General features: G+C 48.5%; 1 protein-coding gene across 3 annotated transcripts in view; it reads right to left on the reverse strand.

Annotated features, from left to right (window-relative positions):
• Positions 1-15,193, reverse strand: part of EEFSEC (eukaryotic elongation factor, selenocysteine-tRNA-specific) — a 250,923-nt gene that overhangs the window by 52,547 nt on the left and 183,183 nt on the right. For all 3 annotated transcript variants that reach the window (XM_006763214.2, XM_006763213.2, XM_006763215.2), the window contains one exon: positions 3,667-4,323. In XM_006763214.2, coding sequence (XP_006763277.1) covers positions 3,667-4,323 — 657 coding nt within the window. The remainder of the gene's footprint in view (positions 1-3,666; positions 4,324-15,193) is intronic.

A 15,193-nucleotide genomic window follows, 5' to 3' on the forward strand; every position in this document is an offset into this window, starting at 1 on the left:
TGCTGCTGCTGCGTCTTCTTCTTCTTCTTCTTCTTCTTCTTCTTCTTCTTCTTCTTTTTTTGAAATTTTGCTTTGGAATTCATTATTCTGGAAGCCAAAAAAGATCTTGGTCTATCTAATCCAACTTATCCATTTTACAGATAGGAATCTATAAATATATAAAAGGCTAATATGCAAGTGTCTCCTCGGGAGTTCAACTGGGAGACCAGGAGTTTAATCACTCGCTATGCCATGTGCTGACCATCAGGGGGCGGCACAGAACAAAGGAAGGCCCCAGCCAGCAGCCAGAAGGCCCTGATTGGCCCTGATCGCTGGCAAGGCCTAGGGACCCTACCTGTGCACAAATTTTGTGTACTGGGCCTCTAGTCTATATATATAAAAGCCTAAGCGACCATACAACTGGTTGACTGAATGACTGGTGGCTATGACATGCACTGACCACCAGGGGGCAGATGCTCACCGCAAGAGCTGCCCCCTGGTGGTCAGTGTGCTCTCATAGCCAACGTCCCGTGGTCCCTCCCCCAAGCCAGCCGCCCTGATTGGCCTGGATCGCAGGCCAGGCCGAGAGACCCCACCCATGCACCAATTCGTGCACTGGGCCTCTAGTGAATGAATAATATATTTTAGGTGACAGGTTCAGAAGGCCTATATACTTTAAGCCCTCCAGGTGGAAAGTGTTCATTCAACACGTATCTATTGAGGGCTGGGCCTTCCTTCTCTATGAATGGAGGACCTCCCAGAAAGCTGACTGTGCCTGCAGAGCACACAATGAGCCTGCCCATTGTGCTCTGTCCTTATCCCAGGACAGAGTAAAGGCTGGGAGTTGGCTTGCCATGGTGGTGAAGATCCATCCTGGGAGATTGAATTTAACCTGTTCAAGATGTCTTGGCCTCTTTGAGACTTCTTTGAATGGAGGCATGCCCGGGATGCTAGGAGATAGCTGTGATGTGTCCAAGAAGTTTTGGAGGCAGCTAAGTACGGCCAGGGAAAGATCAGCATGGGGCTTTCCCTGCCCTGGACAACTACAACCATGGGCCAGACTGATTCTTAGCTCCCTCCCAAAACATGCCACTTCCACCAGCCCTGGGTGGTTCTTGACAGGGGTCAGGGAACTGGTCCCTGTGCTTCAAAGAGGGATAATGATGTCTAGGGATAAGGAGTGAAATACCATTTTGGCCCCAAGCTCTAGGAGTTATTATTATGATTCTAAGAGCTTAAAAATTAATAATCATGAAAACAGCAAGCACAGAGTTAGGAGCCAAGTACTGATCTTGGGCCCTCACGTGTATTCCCCCACCTCGTCTCCCTCTGACCTCACAGGGCAGCACTGCAACATACCTGAGGTGCAGGGAAGTCTCATAACCATCCCATTTCCACCTTAGGAGGTGTTGAGGGTGGAACTGACCCAAGGCCTGCCAGGCCTTCGTCCTACACATCTGACCAGTCTACCACTTGGCCCAGACTGTGGCTGACCAAGCGATCTGAAAATCTCTGGGCACTCTGGCTCTTGCTTAAAGCAAACAGGGCCACCCCTCACAAACAGTCCAGCCTTCTGGCTGCATCTGCACTAGAACTCTTACATGTGATGCCCTGTGCTATGGTGGCTCCTTCAATCCAACCCTATGAGGTTGTAGTTTGCCCTGAATGAATGAGGATGCTGAAATAAAATGGCTGTCCTTGGTATGCAGTGCTGCACAGCACAGCCAGGGTTTGAGCCCTATCCATCTGATGCCCAAGTTCAGTGCTTTACCAACCTTACTAGGAAGGAAAGTCTCCCACCAAGGACACTCCAGCTTGATTCATTTTAGCAATGTGTTACTTGCTCCTCACAAACCAGGCTCCTGTCTTCAAAGGAGGTGACTGCTGCCCCACCACTGATAGGCTTGTGTGTGGGCAATTAGATCCATGAATACACCAAGTGGGGCATTACTCCACGGTAGATATTTCACCACAAAATAATTATACTCCATAACACTGCTAACAAATCAAGCTAGACAAATGAGTGATGTGTGCCTTATCTCCTTCATCGTCAACAGTCTTTTGGGGCTGGCCTAGGGCTGACGGGGCCCTGAAACAGGCCCCCATTGTCAGCCTTCAACACTTTCCAGTGACCTTAGGAGCTTAGCATATGCCACTGCTCTGCAGATGAGAAAACCAACATTCACAGAGGACAGTCCCTTGCCCAGAGAACAGCAAAGGTGGGATGTAGACCCAGCTCCAGGACCCACACACCGAGTGACCGAGCTGTGCTTGGCTGAGTTGGAGGGCTGTGTTCATCGATTTAGGAACCCTGAGTTTCGGATCTGTGAGCGGAGAAGGAAAGGGCTGCTCTCATTTCCCTATTGGAGGGCAGATTAGGGGTAGGAGTAGGAGAAGAGGGACAGGTCCTGAGTACCTAGGAAGCATTGTGAGATGAGGAGGGGAGGGGAAGGGTCTGCAATGAGAGAAAGTTCCAGAGGAGAAAACCTGGGTATCTGGAAGAAGAAAGGGAGATGGGAGGGTGGTAGGCAATGGGAACTCCAACACTGTCTAATGCACAAGGCTCCGGGAAGCTTCTAATGAGCACCTGCTCAGTATAGGTCTGACACTGTCTGAGGAGCAGAACTGTAAGGCCTGCTGAGAGCCTCAGGGCACATCCCACTAGGAGCCTGAGTTCCCCAACACTGGGGTTGCAGCACTGCCATGCTCAGTCAGTTACAGCCAAGTCCCAGCCCTCCTCCTACCTTTCCCTCCCCTAATGACCATCCCTTACCTGCATAAACCCACATCCAGGCAGCCAGCTCCAGAGACAGTGAGATTTGCACATTTGTCCACCAATTCATTTGAGGACCAGTAGGCATAGATTCCTACTCAGACCTATATGGATGGATGTTGAGGGTGGGCAGGTCCACCCAAGGGAAGAAGAGCGTTCCAGGACTTTGGGACCCTGTGTGGGCTCTCTCGGGTCATCATACCCATCCACCCTAATGATAGGCCTATAAACTAGACTGGCTTACTCATACATTTAAAAACTGCCTCCAGTGATATCAGATACCCCAGAAAGCCAGCAACCTGGACCCTCCCTCTCTGTCATCTTCCTGTACCTTCCCACCTCTTGCTCTCTGGAACCCCCTGCTACCATTAGCCCCTACTCCCCCACCCTACAGACTTGACCCAGTATGGCCTGCAAGACCAGTCATATACCTCCTCCCTTTGACATAACTGGCTTGGGGCAGACACAGCAGCCACCCTGCCTAATGAAAGCTCAGGCTCCCCCTTTTCCCCGCCCCCTGGCCCTGAGAGTCAGGGCCTGGCATCAGGGTGATAGGGCAGGGCCCAGCCTCCCCTCCAAGGCTCAGGAAGGCCACTGATACCAGTGCTTTCTGGCCTACATGAAACGCTGCTGCCTGAAACTGGCGTGTGTTGAGAGCCAGGCCTGCTCTCCCTGTGTGGGTGCCTTTACTCCCTGAGGGCTCCCTGCCTGGGTGTAGGCCTTGGCACAGTGACTAACGAGAGAACTTGGGCCACTTGACCCCTGAGGGCCTCAGTTTCCTTGCCTAAAAACTACAGAAGTAGAGATCAGAAGGTCTCTGATGCCTTCCTGGCTCTCATCTCGGATGCCAAACTGTGCCCATCCCAGCCACCAGAGCCCGGCAGAAGGGCAAAGGGCAGGGAGGAGCTGCTTACCCGCTCCACAAAGCCGTGCTTGTGCTTCAATTTGTACACTCTCAGCTTGGGCAGGAGACTCTCAGTGTAGTTCTTGTCCTCCAGCCCATGCAGCAGGATGCCATGGAAGGCCAGCCGGCACATGTTGGCGTGAATGTCCGCATTTAGCCTGAAGCCAATCACCAGGCACAGCCGAGGGCAGGTGACAGGCTTTTCAAACTCCACGAGGGCCCACTGCTGTCGGGGACAGAGGCCTTCTGTGGCCTGGCCTGCCTTCTCAGTGGCCTGGTCACTGCCTGTTGACCCTGGCTCAAGATCCTTACAGAGGTACTGTTCCTGGAATAGGTATTCTCGGGAGAAATCGAAGGTATTCAGCACAGGCTCGTGGTCAAAGTTGTCTGGGGCAGGGCTGAAGAACATCAACCGGCCCATAACCGTCTCGTGGCCCAGTGTGATGTGGAACTTGGCCTTGGTCTGCAGGGGTCCCCGGAAATATGCGATCTTCTCCACGGAGATGATGGCCGCATGGACAGTGTGCAGGGACTCAGGGGCACACACCAGGCCACGCTCTAGCAGCTTGGGATCAAACTGAGTGACACAGATGCCCAGCCGGTCTCCCTGCATGGCCGAGGTGACAGGCATGTGGAACATCTGCATGGACTTCACCTTCTTCACCACCTAGTCAGGAGCAAGAGACAAAAGCTCATGAGACCCACAAGCCTGGAGGTTAAGGTGAGGGGCGCCAGCTGAAGAAATCCCTGTCCCAGTGCCACCAACACTCACCTGGCACCTGGTATGCCAGCCAAAGGGAGCTCTGGGGCCGGCCAGGCTCCTTTTGGACAGAGAAGGCTTCACCCTGCAAATACAGGCCTCGGTCCACAGGGCACCTAGTCCAGGATGTGGGCAGTGGTTACAGCAACCAAATCCTGCACTACCTTAGTTTCCTCCAACCTTCTAGTCCCTGCTCTACCCCAAGCCCCATTCCCACACTTTTTTGCCTTAAGCCCTCTTATATAAGCTTGCCACCCCATTTCCTCAGCCTGCCAAGTTATGCTCATCTGTCCTTGAAAGCCAAGGCCAAACACCACTGCTCTGGGAAATCTGCCTAGACTCCAGTGGGTAGGATCTGTCTCTTTCTCCGTGGTGCCACCTCAGCCCCTCTGAATCACACTCAGCCTGCTGTGCTATCACTGCTTAATTTGTGCCTGCCTGCCTCCTAGTCTGTGGGCTTCTCCTGGGCAGGGCCACTCTTCATTCATCAACACATAGACCCTGGCTATGTGCCAGGCACTGTTCTAAGGGTAGGAATAGAATGAGGTCTGTTTCTAAAGAAGTTAGTATGCAGAAAAAAATACAAATATAGTAATATATTAATATTAACTAAATTATATTAATAAAAATAAAATACAAAATGTCATGTTTAAGTATATATAACTAATATACTGATATAATATGCGTATTATATAAGTATATATAATTAATATACTTATATAATACGCATATTATATATAACATGTTATAGAGAAGGCCTGGGGTTGAGAGAAGGGAACCTTCAGTCAGCAGGTCAATGCTCTATCCACTTAGCCAAACCAGTTAGGACGGGTCTGGCTTTTTTAGATCAGTGGTCAGGAAAGACCTCTGTAGAGATGATGTCTGAACCAAGACCTGATCAGAGGAAGAAGCTGTGTGAAGGTCCAGAAAAAGTTCTAAACAGTGCAAAGGCCTGAAAGAGGCTTGTTCAATTTGAGAAATAAACAAAGAGGTGGGAGGGCTTCAGCAGGGAGGGCGTGGAGGGGAGGGCAGGCAGGCGGAAATCACCCGGGAGTTTAGGCAAACTTGATTTTATCTCTGCTTCTAAACCATTACACTGACTCTATACCAGGCAGATTTCTGCACCCACAGTTTGTAAATCAGGAACAGACATGGAATAGGCTCTAACAAATGGTCACAAAATAAATGAATGCTCCTACAAAGATCCACTGTCTCAGAGGTGAGATGAAATCACGTTCATGGATTTCTGCTTAGCAAAGCAGAGAAATGTATATTTCAGAAAACCTACCATCAAAAACTGTTAAACTACAGACAATTTTGACCTTTAGGTCACAAACATCCCTGTCTACAAAGTGGGGTGTGGGGCACACTCATTTACTCCCTGGATAAAGGGAGAATGCTATGCTGACATCAGGCCCAGGTCCTTTCCTGGAGAGCCATAATACTCAAGTGTTTGTTTAAAGATCATTAACTACCTACCCAAGAGGTCAGGGGGCAGAGAAAGTGAGAAGCACGGTGTCAAAAGCCACAGCCAAGATCAATCAAAGAGAAACATAAAACATCTCTGAAATGGTCTGTAAGGGCAATGGGAAACTTAGATTTTTAGGAATGCATCTCAGAGTAACTGGAGAATTTGAATATTATCTTACACTAAGTGTCTGCTCAGTGAGGTAGAAACCCAAATCACAATTTTTCTCCCAAGAACTGCAACAGCCCAGTGTGATGTTCTCTGGCCTGAAACCCTTCTCTCCCTCCTCCCAGCCAGCTTTCTAAAACACAGGTCTGATGATGCAATCCTTTGGCACCAACATGTACATGGGCTCCTATCTCTACATCATGACTTTCTAATCTTTTGGGTGAAACTGTTATTAACAGGAAAATGCTTTGGTCAACTGAACTTCTATGGGGAACAAGTCCCTCCCAGTGAGTGACATGCTCAGGGTAGGTGGGGGCTGCCATGGCTCCCAGCACCTTCTCTGCTTGCTGGACTCCTCTGCCTTCACTGAAGCCTCCCACCATCAGGCCCATCGTACAGCTCTTTCTGACCCATGTTCTCCCAACCCTTTAACCACAGCTAATGGAAGCTTTCATGGTTCATTACACACCCTGTAGTTCTGTATGTCTCTGCCCTGGGTCCATGAGGCTCCTTCTCCCTGGGACTTCTTTCACCTGGCAAATTCTCATTTATCTCTAAAATCCCAGCTCTCAGGGTACCTTCTGGGAGGGACTCCTCTGGACAGAGCTGCTTACTATCCTCTGTGACTCTGAACCTGACTTGTCATTGCTGGTTGACGGCCCTGTCAGTCCCACCTCTATGTGCTAAATGATTTAAATGACAATATAATAAACTAGATGCCCAGTGCACAAAATTCCTCAGCCCAGCTTGTACCCTCTCGCAGTCCAGGAGCCCTCAGAGAATGTCCGACTGATGGCGTAGGCCCGTTCTCTATGGGTAGCGGGCCTAAGCTGGTGGTTGGACATCCTTAGCAATGCCGCGGAGGCGCGAGAGGCTCCGGCCACCGCTGCTGAACTCGCCAGCCATGAGCCCAGCTCAGGGCTTCTGGCCGAGCAGTGCTCCCCTATGGGAGTGCACTGACCACCAGTCTCCTATAGATGGTCACTTCTAAATCTTTAAGACAGGGGCCATGGTCTATCTACTGCTGCATCCTCAGTGCCAAGCACAGGAGGCTGCTGAAAAACCCAGTACCTCTGAAGAGAATGATTGCCCCTGATTCTGGAAGAGAAATGCCCCTCGTGGCAAAAACACACCTGGCAGAGCACAGAGCTGATTCCAGTCCTGCAGGAGCCTGAGAGGCCCTTGTGTTTAAGAGCCTTCCTGTGGGAGAGGGCAGCCAGAGCCTTCACCATCAGACAGCCCCACCTCCACCCCCACCATCGAGCTGACTGCCTAGCAGGCTTTATTCAAAGCATGTTCTCTTTTCAACAGGGCTCATGTTCTTAGGATTAAAATAATAAAGAATGCCTTAAGAGGGCACTGTGAAGAGCAGAAAGACTAATAACTGTGCAAATCAAGATTTTAAGGGCCTCGACAGGAAATTGTGAAACAGATAAAGAAGGGGACAGGGTACTGTGACACTACTGTGGGCTCTCACAGGGTGCATGCAGACAGCATTGCCACATGAGCAAGTCCTCATTCCACCAAGACACATTTCAAGAATATAAAATTCCATTTAGGACACCAAAAACATAGAAAAGTAGATAGTTTTACCAACTTAAGAATGGGAAAAACAGACTTGCCTTTCAGTCATTTATTTTCTACCCATCTTTTTAACAACTCACTCACTCAATATAGGGGTAGGCAAAAGTACGTTTACAGTTGTAATACAAATAAGTAATACAATAATAAATAAATAATATAAGAATAAGTGGTGTTTCACACACTCACAACTGTAAACCTACTTTTGCTCACCACTATATCTACTAATATCCATGTCAAGAGGCTGAGGCACTGTATATGCATTCATTCAACCCATACCTATTAAGTTTCTCTCACGTATCTCAATGATACAGGAGTAAGTAGAACAGAAACAGTTTCAGTCCTATGCTTGTGTGTGTGTGTGTGTGGGGGGGGTGGCAGTGCATGAATTAAATAATCAACTAATAAATTCAGGATTACAAAAACAATGGGAGGTGCTATTAGACAAAATAACTGGAGTACCTAATTCCTCCTGGGTGGTCAGGGAGGGCTTCCGTGAGATGGTGGCACTGAAATTGACCAGCTGGATGAGAAGGAACCACCCACAGGGACTCCAGGCAGAGGAAAGGGCAGGGTGGAGATGGGAAAGAATGTAGTTTGTTTAAGGGACTAAAAGACAGGGAGGCTGGCTGAGGGGAGTGGAGTCAGGCTGGAGACACAGGCCAGCCACCTTCACTATGTGAAGAATAACAGAAAGCCACTGGTGGTAATGAGTTGAGCAAAGCAATGACACCTTTAAATGTGCACTTTTAAAAAAACCACTTTGGCTACACGGTGTGCAGAATAGATTAGGAGAAGTGGAGAAATAAGAAAGGAAAGAAGGAGACTAGCAAGAAAGAGACTCAGAGGATTCTTTCTGCAGGAAAAGGATGGGATGGTGTAACAGACTGGATGTGAACTGAGGAGAGATTGGCACATACAGAAGAACTCCCAGACTTCCAGTCTGAGGGCCCATCTTACACTAACCGGGAGAGAATACGGACAAAGTTTTAGAGGGGCAGCTGTGAGTTCTGTGATCAGATGTCTCAGAAACAGCACAAGAAAAGGACCTGGCAGCTCCAGGAGAGGTGAAGTTCGGGAGCTGGGGGAAGACACACCTAAGGGTCTCCTGGCATTTGCACTTGGATGTCTGGTGGCATCTCCGCCTCACTATGTCTAGAACCTATCTCCTTCAGTCCAATCGTTCTCAGAAATGGCAGTTCCACGTTTCCAGACACTTGGGAGAAATGTGGTTCCATTTTGGCTCTCCTTGGCTCTCTTGTACCCAAATCCAGTCATCAGGTGATCTAATGGGCTTTATCTTCAAAACAGGTTCCAGCTCTTCCCACTACATCCACTGCCTACCCTGGTCACTGACCCACTGGGCTTTGTTATGTCCTCCCCCCTGAAATCCATTCTCCACAGCGTAACTTAAATGTAAGATGATATGACACTGGAGTTTGCCTCCAAGCTCTCTACCAGCTTATCATCTCGCTCCTAAAAAGCTAACGTCCTTACTATGACACGGCCCTAAAATCAGCCCATTATTCCCCTGACTTTATTTGCTGTGATTCCGCTGCCCCCCAGCCGGTTCGTGTCACTTCAGTAACATAAGCCTTCATGCTTTTTGCTCCCTAAACATGCCAAGCATGCATTTACCGAGGACAGCGGTTCTCAACGTGTAGGTCGGGACCCCTTTGGCGGTCGAACGACCCTTTCACAGGGGTCGCCTAAGACCATCCTGCATATCAGATATTTACATTATGATTCATAACAGCAGCAACATTACAGTTATGAAGTAGCAACGAAAATAATTTTATGGTTGGGTCACAACATGAGGAACTGTATTTAAAGGGCCAGAAGGTTGAAAACCACTGACCTAGGGTCTTTGCATTTGCCTCTGCCTGGGATGCTCTTCCCCCAGATATCCCTATTTCCCTTTCTTCCTTCACTTCGTGTCTCTTTATCAGAGTCCATCCTTGACTCCCCAATAAGAGATAGGACCACCATATTCTTTTCCTTATTTTATTTTTCTTCATAGCACTCACTACCACCTGACATATTTGTTTACTGACTGTCTCTCTACATTGTCATAATGTAGCCTTTATGACAATGAGGGCTTTGTTTTTTCCATCTTTATCTCTAGTGTTGAGCACACTGCCTGACAAAGAGGAGACCTCAATATATATTTGTGGAATAAATGAATGGAGTCATAGATAGGTACAACCCTGTCCCTGCCCTTGGAGAATTCCAGTCCAAGTCTGGCATCTACATATCCATAAAGGTCCATGCAGATACATCCCCTTGCTGTGGGAGCAGGGCTGGCTGGGCACTTAGAGGTTCCATTCAACCTCCAGAGTAAGGAGCCTTCTAAGCAGAGGAGAAGTAAGGCTGAGGCTTACCAGGACCCCATGTTTTCCTGGCGGAGTGTAGTTAGAATGGCAGCAGAGGAAGATGGGTGACAGAGCAGGAGGGTTACTGCTGCCGGACACCTGTCTGAGAGGGACAGGAAAGGACCACCAGTCAGGCCCAGCTCCTGAGTCTGGCTCCCCTCAGGGTATGGCTGCCTCTTCTTGTCTGCCATCTGCCTGGCATCAAGCACTTTGGGGAAGAGAGGAATGGACTCAGGGAGGGAGGAAGAATACATCAAGCAAGAAACAAATTTTAAAACCTAAGTTCATGCTTGCTAAGCAGTTTGGCCCTTTCTGATGAACAAAGAAGTTTTACCATCATCTGGGTCAGTTATTCTTCATAAAAACCCTATAGGGCAAGTCAATATTTTTACATTCAATTTTATGGATGAAGAAACAGAGGTTTTGATGTCTCCAAGGTCACAAAGCAAATAGGATGAGACTTGAGACAATAAACTCTGGGACAAAAGGCAGGCCCTGTCTCCTGACCAGCTGAGCACAATCTGTGCCATGGGCTGGCTGGAGCTCGGGGCAGAGTAGCTTGGCCCCGCCAGGGGCTGTGGGTTCTGGATGACGGACAATGTAATGCCCCCATGAGATGAACCCAGAAAGATGGCTCTGGAGAAGGAGCAGAGGGAAGACCCCTCACCAGCCACTGTGATAGGAGCTGTTCTGAGGCATGGAATAAAGCCAGGAAAGTCAGGCCTGCCATGAGACCCAGGCTACAGAGACAGGAGCAGTCCAGCTCTCTCTCCTCTTGCCATCAGCTGCTGCAGCTGCCCTGGCCAAGGTCAGCAACAGCCTCCTGCTGGCCTAGCCCAGTGATTGGTTTCAGACCTGACTTTCCTGGTGTCTGTCTTTGGGTAGCACGGTAACCCCTAGCACAGGACAGACACTCAGTAAATGTTTGCTGATTGAGCAAATGAACCCTTTCTGTCTCCTCTCAGACCTGACATGGTCAGATACTCTCTCTGGTCTACTGAGTATCTGCAATTTGGTTTTCCAGCATTCTGAGGATTTTGCAGAATACTGTGCCCAGAAGGACCTGGTTTCTCTTTCTGAGGCTACTGAAAACCTCCAATGGAAGCGATTCCAGGTGGAAATCATCATGAGTTCACCCGTTCTCCTCAGCACATTGCATGGAATAGCAAGCACCCAATGAATGTTCCAATGGACTTCATCATGTCACCACGTGGCCCACAGAGAGATAAAAAAGACACACATTCCACATCTGCTGGATACCTACACCCTGTGAGGAAGCTTTACAGACCACAGTCCATATAATTCTCCTAACAAGCTCTGAGGTGGCTGACTATGATCTCAGTCTACAGACAAGAAAATTGAGGCCCCGGGGTTTAGGACACGTATCTGTAGCATCCAGATCTGCCTGTCATGAGAGCCCGTACTCTATTACTCTATCAAACCAAAAATACATGTCTACTCCACCACAGAAAACCAAAATGATTCACAATCACTGCTGTGAATTTCACTCGCCCACAGGGAAGTGTTTGGCGGCATTCCTTCTATAGAATACGAAATGGACAGGCCCAACACCATCACACAAACTAAGGGGACAGCAGTGTTTGGGATCCTCCTGGCATTCTAGAGAATTAACAGATGCTTGAAAGAAGTGGGCAAAACCCTGTGCCTAGGAGTCTTTATGATGTGCAGAAATTTTTGTAATAATGGTATTGGCTGTAATGAGATTGGACTTCTATTATCCATTATCGTTCCATTAATGAGCCTGGGAGCTCCTGGCTGTGCCAAAGGCGAGGGTCGGGCCTTGCAACTTCATCTTACTTAATCAAATGTAAATCGAAGAGGAAAAGAAACACACAAGATTTGACACTAATAACCTTACAGCAGGATCAGTTACTTCAATTCAAAGAGGTTCAGACCGGAGCGGGGAAAATGAAATAAGCTTTTAAAGATCAGTCTAGGTTTGGCTCCATCAGACCTAATAAGGTTTCAATCTGGCTGCTCTTCTTCGAGCTATGTACAGATAAGACATCCCCCACGTAATGTATTAACTGAGAGAGCAGCGTGGGCCCCTGGGGGATGCCAGCTTTTCCCTTGTTGTTCAGACCCCAACTTCCCTGGCACCACCTCTGGGATGCAAGAACGGAATGTCAAATGAAACTTAGGGACTCAATTCTCACCCACTTATTTTTTCAAGGAATGAAATTCATTCAGAAAGGAAATCAAATAATAACCACCTTTGTTCTCACCATCCGGAATTGACCAAGATATTGTCATTCATACTTCAAGTCTTAATGTTGAGAAAGAAGTCCCCCTGTCCTATTCCTCTTCCTCAAAATCCCCTGTAGCAATTACCTTCATGAATTCTTTATGTCTTATTTATATATTTACACCCATGTATGTGTCCCTAATAGTATATTTATTTGTTAGTTTATACAAATGTATCATATTATCAATTAACTCTACTACTTACATTCTTCCTTCTGTATTGTTTTTGACATCTATTTATATTGAAAGATATACAGATTTATAGATTTATTTATATGTTTATATAGATCTAGATATACTTCTACCTTTCAATCTATCTAGGCTATTCTTTCTTACTGCTATATAGTGTTCTTTTAAAAAAATCCTCACCCGAGGGCATACTTACTGATTTTAGAGGGGATCAAACCCACAAACTAGGTATATGCCCTGACCAGGAACTGAACCCACAACCTGTCCGTGTATAGGACGATGCTCCAACCAACTGAGCCACACCAGCCAGGGTTAGTATTCCTTTCTATGACAACTCCACCTTTTATTTATCCATGCCCTTACTGATAGCCACCTTGGCTGCTATTCTTCACTACTATAAATAATGTTGCAGTGACTATTCCTGTATTCATCACCTTGTACCCGTGCACAGTGCTTCTCTAGTGTAGGTATCTGGATGGAAAACTGGTGTGGGGAACCCATTTTCTGCTTCACTAGGTCTTACTGATTGCTCTGTGGTTAGCTTACAGCCCCACCATCAGTGCAAGAGAAAGCCTCTTCTCAGACTCTCACTAGCATTTGATTTTGCAGGCTTTTCTAGTGTTGCTAGGCTGATAGATTAGGCATGGTGTTCCATTGCTGTCTTCCCTCAAATATTAGGGAGGGGCTCTATGAAGTTGACCCCAGAGGCAAAGGGGTGAAAGCTCCCCACCTACTGTGACCCTGCCAGGCCCCACTCAGCACTTGGTGGAAGGGGTGAGACATGATGGGGGCAGGAAGCAATGAGGTGGAGATCTGCATAGGCCTCTCCCTGCTGCCCAGCCCTTCTGGGGTCACAGCCTTCTGGGTGCCAGTGCCAAGAAATGTGGTCCTGGCAGCACTTGAGACACGTTTCCTTCCACCTGGCCTTGTTTCCAGGGAATTGTGCAGTCTGACCAGAGCTGGGATCTGTTCTATGCAAAAACTCCATTGAAGCCTCAGCAAAAGACCAATTGTCCCATGGGGAGAGAAAGGAAAGAGATGGGGAGCCCTGTCTCTCAGGGGTCCCTGCTTAGCAATGAGAAATGCCCCCTATGAAAAGAAAATGATGATCTTCAGAAGCCTGGAGACCCACAGACACCCAAAGATCCAGACACCCAAAGACCCAATTCCAGTTCATGGATGGGGCAGAGCTTTGCCTGTCAATGTGTCTGTCTGCTCTGATCCCTCCTCCCCAACCCAAGCACCCAGGCCAGGCTCCTGAACCCAGGGTGATCAGTGTTGCATAGGGGCCACATGCATCTTCCCTACATACACATCTTTCCCACCCTCCCTAAGCCCCTCAGCCCCAGGTCAGCTCAGGTCATCTGCTCAGAGACTTGGAGCACTCTACAATGCTCCTCACAGCACTCACAGCACCTTATCATAATTTCCAAAAGGTGCCTATGTGCTCAGTTGTTTTCTGTAGGGTTCCCACTCCAGGTGGACGAACAGCCACTGTGGGCAGGCTGGGTTTATTCTGCTCACTGATGGTCCCTGCATAGTGCCTGCCACATGGTGGGCTCACAAGGAGAAAAGGAATGGATTTGGTTTCCTACCACATGGCCTGCTGAAGGCCCCTGCCTGTCCATGGCGACCTCACAAACAAACTGTGGTGATTAACCTCCCAGTCGCTGCAACAATGAAGAACCATAAAAGTGACAAGGGGCCTGCCTGCCAGGAAGCTTTATGCTCCTCCTCCCAGCCACCCTCCACACATTTGTCATCCCATAAAACTTTAAATTGAATTACACCAATGTTTGATTCTTCTTTTTTCTAGACGACTGGGGCTTTGTTTTTAATGATATCCCTGGACTTTTTAGGGGGTAAAGGAATCCTTGGGAGGCAATCCAAAGGAACCAGCTTTGTCTTCAGGACTAGGCCCAGAAAAACTATCACTGTGGAGCAGTGAGCCAACCACAGCACATTTGAGAGCCCCAAGTCTGTGCAAAGAACCCAGGCAGGCTTGGATCTCAAAGGGTCAGGTCCAGGTGGAGAGAAGGGGGTCTACAGTCCTGAGGCTCCCCTTTCCTTCAGTAGGGTTCACCAAAGCCACGTTGCCCTTACATGAACACACCCCTCCCCATGGTCCCGTTCCCAGGTGGGCACACTGGGCCCTTCACTCTAACTCTAAAATTTGGGCAAGTTTTATAATGTTTCTAAGTCTGTTTCTTCACTAGTAAAATGGGGCTAATATGTCCTAGGCCAGAGGGATTCTGTGAAAATAAGGAGGCCTGTGACTAGTACCTGACAAAGCACTTGCTGAGTGCCAGGCCCACTGAATGTGGTGGCTCCAGTCCCACTCCCGTCCACACTGCAGCCTCTGGCTTCCTCCTCATCCTTTGAGTTTTCATAGCCAATAAGCTAGCAAATCCTGGGTTCACCTAACTCGTACCATCTCTTCCCATTCAAAGGGCCTCATTTCCCACAACAGCCACCTCTTCCCCACATTTCTCTTAGACTGCCCGCCAAGTATAGAGGCCAGGTCACACAATGTCCTTGGTGCTCACTCCCCACTAGCACTCAGCCGGACTTCCTCTCCAGCCTGGCCGCTTTCGCATCTGTGGAGGGCTCTCTGGAGCTCTCAGCTGGGCCCCCAGCATGCTCCATGTTTCTGTTCCCACTTGCATACCCACACTGAGTGCTCTCCTGCTCACCTTTCACAGTGGGCATCTCTTCAAGGCCCATCTCTCCTTTA

Source organism: Myotis davidii, unplaced genomic scaffold, assembly GCF_000327345.1.
Source record: "Myotis davidii unplaced genomic scaffold, ASM32734v1 scaffold78, whole genome shotgun sequence".
NCBI lineage: Eukaryota > Metazoa > Chordata > Mammalia > Chiroptera > Vespertilionidae > Myotis > Myotis davidii.